Source organism: Dipodomys spectabilis, unplaced genomic scaffold (genome assembly GCF_019054845.1).
Source record: "Dipodomys spectabilis isolate Male_0828 unplaced genomic scaffold, ASM1905484v1 ptg000147l, whole genome shotgun sequence".
NCBI lineage: Eukaryota > Metazoa > Chordata > Mammalia > Rodentia > Heteromyidae > Dipodomys > Dipodomys spectabilis.
Genome location: NW_024870824.1, coordinates 11,384,320 through 11,394,987, shown reverse-complemented (window position 1 = coordinate 11,394,987; position 10,668 = coordinate 11,384,320). Strand labels below are relative to the sequence as shown.

The window sequence follows — 10,668 nt, the reverse complement described above, 5'->3', positions numbered from 1 at the left end:
AATCTCATGGACTTTACTGCCCAGCTGGCTTTGAACCACAATTCTCAGATCATAGCCTTCTGAGAAATTATAGGTGTGAGTCATAGGCACTGAGCTTCTTTAGAAAAGTAACTTATCTTAAAAATACAGAGTCACAGTTTAGAACTTAAAATTCGTTACCCAATTAACATACCAATTTTTTTCCACCAACAAGAGGAATATTTTCTACAGCTCAGGAGGCTGACACAGTAAGGGACCTCATGTAGGGAATAGAAGAGGAAAACAACATACTGAATAAGTTTTTGTTTCATATTTATCAAATAATCTCAATCATATGTTTATATTGATTAATTTATTAGATATCCTTCCCTTTTTGGAGGAGTATTGTTGCTTACATATTCACTGGTGATTGTGATGAGCCAATCATTTCTATCCATTGAACCATATGCAATTATGGCATAACTATTCTCTTACGTAGGTAGCATTAGCTGGATCAAGTATTACAACCTAGGTTTTAAGCTGTTGTATTTGGGTTGAATAATCATGCTGTGGCCATCTCTAGTTAGAATGCCTGGACATTAAAGAAGTTCCCTTCTTTGTGATATTACATATGGGATAGTAACAAGCAAATTTACTCCTTTCTTCTCCTTTTTGCCTGTGTTCCCATATATCATGTCTGTTTCACATTTTTTTGTTAATTATGTTACATTTTCAGTATCTGTACTACTTGAGAGCCTGTATAGTCCTGCTTGAATCCAATGAACGAAACAAGCAGTTTAACAGTTCAGAATTTTCTTGATGAAATTCAAGGATAATCACTCATTCTATATTCATTTTGATGGCATTTGTTTGGGCCATTAATAGAATTATCTTTGGAGCCATATATATATCATTTAACTGTAAATCATCTTCAATTCTCAGTTTCAGTCAGAGAAAGGAAAACAATCTGTGGGAAATGTCATTATTCTTATTCCTTCATGGGTATCATTAGGATTCAGCTTACTCAGAGATGTGCCTTCATTCCCCTAAAACTGTAATGATTCAGGACTTTTAGGTTGGAAGAGATTGTAGTTGAGAGGCAAATAAATTATCTAAGTGGCCATGGAAAGTTTCTCTGCTTGGATTCTAGAAAGTTCTTCTCCCAAGCCTTTTCTACTGAGATGATGAATTCTTTAACTACTTGTGTTGGGAAGACAGTGAGAGGAAGTCCTAGCTTTTGTTCCTCAAACAGCAGAGTCTCTCAAAGTAAGGTCTATAGGCCATCTTCATCAAAACCACTAAAAATGCCCATCTCTGGGAGCTGCCTGAAAATTCTGAATCAGAACCTTCTGGAGTAGAGTGAGGAAATTTGCTTTCTAAAATACACTGTAATCGATTTTTTTGTTTATTCTGAATGTTGAGACTCATGGCAAAAAAAATTCTCCAAGCAACACAAAACTTAACAAGATAAAACAAAGTTTTCAGGTTACTTAGGAAAGACTCTCCAGTGCAAAGTACACAACAAGATGAGAACAAGCAGACATTTCAAACAAATAAGCTCTGTGGCTGTGATTTTTAAAGTTGAGGGCTCTTTTCTTTCATCAGGGGTGGAGAGCAATAGCCATTTCATCTAAAACCAGAATGATGAAGGCAATATAAATCAAACCCATTCCAGCAGATTTCATTTCATCTAATTTCTCTGCAGATATTAATCATGGTAAAGTCCTGTACAAATGACACTTAACTTCATTGTAACTCAGAATTCAGAGTGCTCATTCTGATTCTTTCTCTAGTGTGTTTCTTTGACAATATAAAAGAAAATAAATAAATTGGAACAGTGGGCCATATAGAATGCAAGACACCAACAATGCCAAGACATTACAGAGAGAAATGGCCCATACTCGACCTAAAACCAGCATGCAAATTGACAAACACATTTATCTGCCAGGGGAAAAAATCATTCCCTTCATTTTTCCTTGGAAAATTGCTATGTCAAGTGGTGTTGAAAGGAATTCTTCCTATAAGCTCACAGGATTTGTCATTGATTCTAGCAAAAAACAAAAACAAAAACATCTAGAAGGTCAAGGTTAGTCAAATTCCACTGCCAAAAAAACAAAAACCAAAAAAACCATCACTCAAATTATCTGGATTAATCCACTGTGGTAGGAACAAAACAGAAATAGTGAAATAATACCAGTGGAAAATGTGGGAGAATCAAATTTTTGCTCCCATTTTGGGAATTGATGTCAGGTAATTTTGCAGAACACCTTACATATCTTTCATCTGCATGCTTGGAGAAGGATGTTAAGCTCCAAGGAAGCCAAAGTAGTCCAGAAGCATCATCAGTAGTCACTAGATGCTCCAGATGAGCAGCACACCTGTGGCTGTGGTGAAAAGATGCCTCCGATCAAAAACAATTGAAAAGTGAAAACTTCCATGGCAGTCCCCCTTATACAGTGCTCCTCACCCCTGACTCCAGAATGAGTCAGTTGGAAGAGAAACAACTATGAAAGAATGAAGAACGAAGGGAATGCTTATGATTGTGCATTGTTCTCCTTTGATTTGAAATCACTGTACGTGCATTTCCAGTAAAGAAACTGAGCCTGTAATCTCAAAGAAAAATGCCACTGCATCTTTTGGAAGCCACTGCACTTGGTTGCTTTGATGACTACATCTTTATTTTTAGCAGAAGGAGGAAAAGTGAGGTAATAGAATAATGTTGCATTTTCATGTTACTCTCCTCTTTTCCTGGTGAATGAAGACCCCCTTTTTGATGGTGGATAGGGAGGAATTTATAAATATCTTCCTGATTTCAGCAGACCTATTCATTTTTAAGAGATCACTTCCCCAAAGTCACTGGATTTAACATGACAGGAATTCCCAAGAAACAGCCTAAGTGAGGTGAGGCCCTACACATGATTTCCGAGACTACTGGCTTCTTCATATCAGTAATCTATAGCCTTTGTCATAACCAAGTTTAAGAAGTGAACTGTGTATATTGTTCTGTCCTTCATTTAACTAAATGTTGTAGAAACTCTTTTAACTTCAGCCTGATTTACTGGAGTTACTAGAACATACAATTTCATAGCTCACTTATTTAGAAATTACTTCCAATGTTACAGGCCACCTTGATCAATTTGATAACTACTCCAAATAGGTCCTACCTAAGACTTTCAGGCACATGGAAGTTCCTCTAAGCCTTTTACTGACCTAATCTCTATTCATCTTTAAACCAATTAAGAGCCCTCTGTGGTCTTAACTATTTAGAATCTTAAAACCATGGGTTCCAGTTCACAGTCACTGAATTCAGCCATTCATGCTGCTTCAGGAAGTAGCAACCATCAGCTTCTAAATCCCAAATGGTAAACATTAGCTGGATGAACTCTTCCACATAGACTTAGTTCAAGGTGTTGAGTAATCTGAATAAAAGTATGCTTCTGCTGTTTTAAGCCAATGTCTACAAGTATTGTGGAGGTATAGAGTATCTGTGCAGAAAAAAATCACAATGTCAAAGCCGGAAGGACCAATGCCATGAACACTTCATGAACACTTTTGTCAGCATCTCAGTTCCTATTTTAAGACTGCAATAGATGTAATGACTTGGCTGCCAGCACATTCTGTCAATTCTTGAGTCTCTATCTTGATACCATTGGGGCCAGGTCTGAAATTTATAAAAGTTTATTTGCACCCTACATTCTTTAATGTCACGTTCAGTGAGAAAATGGCCATTTGGGCAACATGAGTTTCAAACTTAACGTCTTCCAGACTCATTGAACTCTGTAAATATTTAAATATCTTCTACTATTAAGGTGATAGCATTTTGATGCACCATCAAAAACACTGAAAAGAATGAAGAATATTGGTAGGCTTTGCAAATAAAGCTAAGTTATCAGTAATGTAATATTTCCTAATACATTAATACAGAAAAGACCACCACTAAAATTCATAAACTATAATATTCTTTGACATCTCAACTCTCCAAATTAACTTTCTTTTGCAACTAAGTAAATCTAAAGATTTATTTGTGCATCATTTGAACCATCAGGGCCAGGAATTGTTGGGTCGGAGTCTGCTGCTCACCTGAGTTGGCAAGAATTTAAATAATTCAGAAAGGTATCTTTATAGCAGTGGGCAACTAATAACAGAATCAGTACATAGTAAATGTACATTAATGGAAAGATTTCTGAAAGAAGGAATTTGCTATTAATTTTCCCTCCTATAGACATCATTCAGTTGCTTTTATTATTTGTGATACACATACATACACGCACACACACAACAAAAAATTAGTAGTGCTTGGCACACAAAAAAATGACAAATCATTTTCTCAGTTGTCTCTGAAACATTTGAGGAATGTCAAAAATAATTTAAACTGTTTAACCTTCAATAAGCACAAGTCTACAAAGAACTACTGGTACATCAACAGAATACAGAGTCATGTGAATGAATGGCTATGAATGGCTATTAACAGTTTCTTTTTTTGACTGTGTCCACACAGGATAAAAATGAATCAAAAGAGAGAGAGGGGAGAAGAGAATTTAGAGACACAACCTTAATTTTGGAGCCCCAGTCATGTGTGCTTATAGAACCATAGTCATGGGTTCTTATAGACAGGACAGAACCCCACAAGCAAGTCCTACTATGGACACAGCCAAACCCCAGGATCCTGAAGGTAATTTAAACTAGTGCCACACAGTAACAATACAGCACTGTAGTTTAAAATTCTTATGAAAAATGACTAGGGTGTGTGTGGAATATATATTCTTTAAAACGCACAAACACAAGGCTAGACCCTTACTCAATTACTGGGTACTGTTCTTAGCACTACAACTTATAGCAATAGACAAACCTTGTGTAGGGTGTGTGCAAAGGTTCCCTCCATTAAATGTGGGCTAGAAAAACAGAGCTCAGAATCATCAAGCGAAGTGTGTAAGGGTTCAGCTCAGGGTGGAGAAGGCTCAGGGTGGGTCATTTTGGGGGTAGCCATGGCTGCTTACGTTGTTAACATAATGTTTGACTTAGCTCTTCTCATCCTCTCTTAATGCAGGGAGAGAACATGGCAGAAAAATGGAGCCTGAGGGTATTCATTTCTAAATAAGGAAGACAATTTGTTGATGGTGAGGGTTATTCGACATCAGACAGTGCTGCCAAGAGAGTCTAGGCCATCTGCCTGAGAGAATTTTAAGAAAAGAGGCAGAGGCACATTTATCTGAAGTGCTCTCAGAGGGGCTGCTGACAACAGGGGCACAGGGCCCTGGGACATGTGCACTGTGAGTATATACAGACGATTGTGCTTGTGTTGCACAAATACTCATGCAAACGGAGTAAGTACAAACTGGCACATATAGATTTAAGTGAAAAGTCATAGAAATCTGCCGTTCCCCCTTTACCCCCTAGACAAAGAAAAAGGAAAAATTATAAAATCCAAACAAATGCCATTGGGCGGATCTCTTTCTACGATCTATCCTTGTTCAAAGGGACGATGTAGAAAAAGTGAGGAAAATCAACCCAGTTTGGAATCCATGATTCCCAAGGCCTGCCAGCTACTCTCATGTACCTGGTACTTGTACTCAAGACTCAGTATTAGAAACAAGTTAACAACCAGCCAACCAATCAAAAACAGAAGAGTGTTCTTATATTTCCACATCTGGAAAGAAATCTACCCTGTGGATTTACATGTTAAGGTGAACTAGGTAAAGTAGGCAGTAGTTTATCAATAGACTGTTGTGTTCTAACAAACATGTATCTTTAGGTGTTATTTTTCCTTTAAAATATGCATTTCGTTTAGGAGGTTTATTTCAAAATGGTGACCTTTGTCTGTTTTTCTTTTAATTTTTCTGCCCCCACCCTCAGCCCTCTCCTATAGGTGATACTTCCGTAAGAGTTCAGATTGCCATGGGTGTTTTCTCTCAGGGAACCGATCTGGAATTTTGATCTTTAAGAAATCCTGGATGCATTTCTCCAGCTCTTCCTCAATAGACAGCTTTTCCTTAACAGCTTTTTTTTTGCTGCTCACGTTCGACTCCCTGGAGCCCGAAGTCAGAGTCCGGAGGAGGTCACTTTTGCGCCTCATCTCCGACTGCTGAATCAGTTGCACTGGGCCCTTCTTAATGGGACGGTCCAGAGTCTGGATGTTGGTCTGGCGCGTCACTGGCCCACAGATCACGGTCTCCTGGGGAGAACTGGCCTCCGACTGGCTATCGCAGCTGGACGTGGAGAGGTCATTGCAAGAAGTGCCACTCTCACCTTCCTTGTCTCCCTTGCCGTTCTTGCAGCAGCAGTCGCAGTGTGAGGATGACCATCGGGAAGGCTCGCCTGTAATGGACACACAGGACCCACGTGGTTAACGATGGTCAGTTCAGCATGGAGAGACAGACAGCAAAGCACTCAGTAGACACACACTCAGCACAATGCAGCTGTTAGGGGGAGCTTCAACAATGGGTACCTAGAAACCAGCGCCATCAAGGGATGCAGGCTGCTCAGAGTGCTGTGGAATGCTGTACATAATATCATACTTAAGCAGGTGGGCACTGAATCAAACAGTCCTGGATAGGAAACCCTAGCTATCAATCCCACCTCTTACGCATGTTTACAGCTTCAGTTCGAGATGAGAACACCTTCCAATTAGGATTACAGAGAGGATTTTTATAGCAGTGAAGGGAAATTGGGTGTGTGGCATACAGTAAGCACTCAATAAAGATAGCACTGGGTTTTTACCATGGTTCATATTAACCCTCATGCGGTACCACAGGGGTGGCAGGGGATGGGGGGGGATGCAGTGACCTGTGAAGGTGGGCTTACTTTGTGCTAGCCTCATCTAAGTTCTGTACACCCACCATGGCATTGGTCTTCATGATGATTCTAAGAGCAGAACACTCATACTTGTAATTTCTATGCATGGAAACCCAAGACCCTGGGAATTCAGGAGAACTTGCACATCAGTTTCCACATTTTTGAGTGACAGAACTGGGATTTGAATACAGCTCTCCCAAATGTCACAGACAAGGCAATTCATCATTCTTTCATTTAATAAACCTCCCTCATGTATGAAAGGCTTTTCTTTCAAAACACTGCTCAAGCTTGAACTTCTCTTGAAGGTCCTTATTCACCTTGCCTCAGAAATGTTAACTTTTCTTCCTCTAAGTTATGGCTATATTTTATGTGTCTCTATCATCGCACATAACATGGTTTGTCATAATTCTATGAATCTTAGCTACTAGACCATGAACTCCTTAACATGGACACAATAAGTATTCATTGTTATAGTCCAGCAAGCAGTGTATAGAACAGTAAAAATTCAATGAGACAGTATATCCTAATAATAACTTTTAACTACCTGGATCTAGCCATGCCTGAAGTCAGCCTTGTCAGTGTGTTTTTCTGTTATACAATTCACAAAACTCCTTTTATTTTTTAAGCCAGTATGTCCTTCTTTCCTCATTCCCTTGACTAATAAAATAGCATTCACCAATTTGGAGATGGAACAATGTTTCAGCTACACAATTGGTAGCTTCCTGAACTGGAAAAACCCACAAATCCATAGCACAAAGGAATCTGGTAACAAGTCATTGTTTCTGGCCTTCCATACCCTGGATACTCATAGCCTTCTCCAAGGCATGGAGTTATGATCATATCTCCCTGGCTGGACACTTCATATGGTTTTCACTGGAGTAGTAGAAACTAAAGAAAAAATAATTTCCTTTATGCTACAACATTGAAAACAAAGATAATACAGTATTTATCTTTTTTAGAGAAAACCTATTTATAATATTCTGATAAACAAGAAATAACATTATAACAGGATCCTGCTTTATAGCTACATTTGGAAGAAATTTAGAAATGGAACTATATGTAAAGGTATGTGTAGCCTTCTGAATGATATACATTTGTAGCAGCTTTATCCTGAGACTATCATTCCAGAGGGAGTTAAAAAAATTCCTGTAAGTCACTACCCTAGAAGTATCTTTAATTTTTACCCTCTCTTTTAAGCCATTTTAGAAAATGTGACTGGATAATCACTGTATTTATATAGTCATTATATTATATACAACAATCCAATTAGCCAACAGGAATATCAACAGGGGAAATGTCCTAGTTATCCCTGGTTATTACAAGTAAATATCCTTCATGCAAGAGAGAAATGGCTCAGCGTGAACAAGCTGGTGACTCAAAATATCTGCAGCGGAGAGTGACTTCGGTGTGCCAGTGTGGATTTTGATGGCACCATTCCTCACCTTTAGTAGACAGAATGCTCTCAAAAACTGGGCCATTCTTGTACTAATATGACTCAATTGAGAAATGGCTCTTATGACTTGAGTTAAAGAAAAGTAATCACATCAGACCAGAACTGATCTAGTATGATCCTTTGGGGAAAAGTTCAAACATTGAATGTAGCATTGAAAAAAAAAAAAAAAGAACAAGGAGGGGCAGCCCAGAATTGATAGAAGAAAAAAAAATCCCATATATTTCTGGGCACATTTGCTAAAGCACATTACCTTAAAGCAAGCTGACCAAAATATCGTGGCCATTTACCTTGCTGAGCGAGTAGAAATAGAAGCCCTGTGACTTTCTGGCTAAGAGTTATCTCTTCCACGGAAGTAATTTCAATTAATAGAATCAAAGGAAATCTGAGTCTTCTCTAAAAATCATTTTAAACAACTGCTCGTGTGAGGAGTTCCTGTGTATTTGTGTGGAATTCCTGTATGTCTCTATATGCAGCCAACCCCTGCACACCAAAGCTGAGGCCTGGCTCCAGCAATGCTTCTCCTCCCTTTCCTGTTCCCAAAGCACTGGAATGATCATACATTTCAATGTCCACTGGGATGTCCCAGCTTCCAGGCAAACAGAAGTATACTTATCTGGGCACTATCAGTTTTAGAGAAATTGAGCAGGGGCTGGGAAGATGTCTCAGTGGTAGAGCGCTTGCCTTGCATGCATGAGGCCCTGGGTTCGATTCCTCAGTACCACATAAGCAGAAAAAGCTGGAAGTGACACTGTGACTCAAGTGGTAGAGTGCTAGCCTTGAGCTGAAGAGCTGAGGGACAGCACCCAGACCCAGAGTTCAGGCCCCACAACTGGCAAATAAATAAATAAATAAGAGGGGGGGGGGAGAGAGAGAGAGAGAGAGAGAGAGAGAGAGAGAGAGAGAGAGAGAGAGAGAGAGAAAGAAAGAGAGAGAAATTGAGCAGTCTTGTGTTCATGTAGTCCCTGCAATCATATTTCAATATATCCTAAGAACAGTTTATCTGTTTATTATTTTGGTTTAGTAATTCACAAGATGGCTTGTGCAGCCCATTTATTATTGTAAAACGAAGGAAGAAAATGGGATAAAGACAGAGTATTGAACAAGGATCATTGTGAAATGTGAAAAAGAATGAAGTTGAAAAGATAAGCACCCAATCTCTTTTTGAGGGGCAGCTTTGCCTGCTTGACTACTTTCTCTCCAAGGCCTAATCCACAGTGAAGGGGTTTTATATCAGAACTTTAAAAGGCTGCAAAGACCAGACCCTTCTGCACTCACAGTCCCAATGAGATGTGCTCAGAGGCCCTGGAAAGTCTGGGAAGACCTATGAGAGGTCACTGCTGTGGCTCAGGGCATTCTATAATCCCCCAATTAGAGCAAAAAATGAGCTCATAAGTACTGCAATGCTTCAAATTACAACATACTTTCACTTCCAATTTGCCAAGGTTTCCAAATTGCCTGGAATATTTCTCTCCATTTGGGAAAGAATACATTAGAATTGATGAACCAGATGTGGTTAGAAAACCATTTCATTGCAAGAGAAGTCTGATTTATTGGTAAATAAATCAATTGCCTTTTATAGAGGCAATATGAACTAGTTGGTCCAAGATTCTAATTTCTTCTCCTTCTCTTTCTTATTTTTATGCTGGAGATCTCACTCAGGTTCTAACACATGTGAGGCAAGCACTCTACCCAAAGCCCTTCATATTTTTGAGTAAGCTGTTTTGGATTTTTAGTGCCTGATTTATAAGTAAGGTTGATGTATGAATGAGTGAGCCAAATACAGGTATTGAGTTATCTCAAGTTGATAACAGAGCAAAACATATCTTTGGCTCCATGACCAAGCCCCATAATTTTTCACCTGTGGAACTTGGGATAAATTACTGGAGTTTCAGTTTCCTCATCTGAAAAATAAATGTGATTCACAGTTTTGCAGTCTGAGACACACAGTAAGCATTCCATTCATTCACACATATTGGTGGCACTATATGCCAGGCATATTTCTGTGTAAAGAAAACAAATGAGGAGATTGCATGATACTGCTATGTTTCCATTGATATAGACTAAACAGCCGTCTACTATAAACTATACAGATCGCTATGGCTGAAGGACATGGATGCTACATCTTGACCCATCAGGAAATGTGTATTGAGCTTTTAGTAAGACCTAATCTGTTGTGGGAATGGTGAGCCAGGGAAAGCCTGGCATGCATCCTGGCCAAGGGATGTTTTGGAAAGGGATATGCCTTTATGATATAGTGTTTAAAATTTAACAAATGAATGAGTCCTCCAGGTTAAAAATCGACTGGCATATGCATATGAAAATAAACCTAGGCAAGGTCAGTGGCTCATACCTGCATCTAATTCCTTAGGAGGCAGAGACTGGGAGAATTATGGGACAGCAGAGATCCCAAGGATGGCTGTGTGAGATCAGCATAGTGACAAAGTTCAGAAGACCCTCATTTCAGC

At 39.1% G+C, this 10,668-nt stretch overlaps 1 protein-coding gene across 1 annotated transcript in view; it reads right to left on the bottom strand.

The window, feature by feature from the left end:
• Nucleotides 1–5,818: 5,818 nt before the first annotated feature.
• Kctd16 (potassium channel tetramerization domain containing 16) overlaps nucleotides 5,819–10,668 on the bottom strand; it is a 275,058-nt gene continuing 270,208 nt past the window's right edge. Inside the window, exon 2 of the mRNA XM_042692202.1 lies at nucleotides 5,819–6,273. Within this exon, the coding sequence (XP_042548136.1) occupies nucleotides 5,819–6,273 (455 nt within the window). The remainder of the gene's footprint in view (nucleotides 6,274–10,668) is intronic.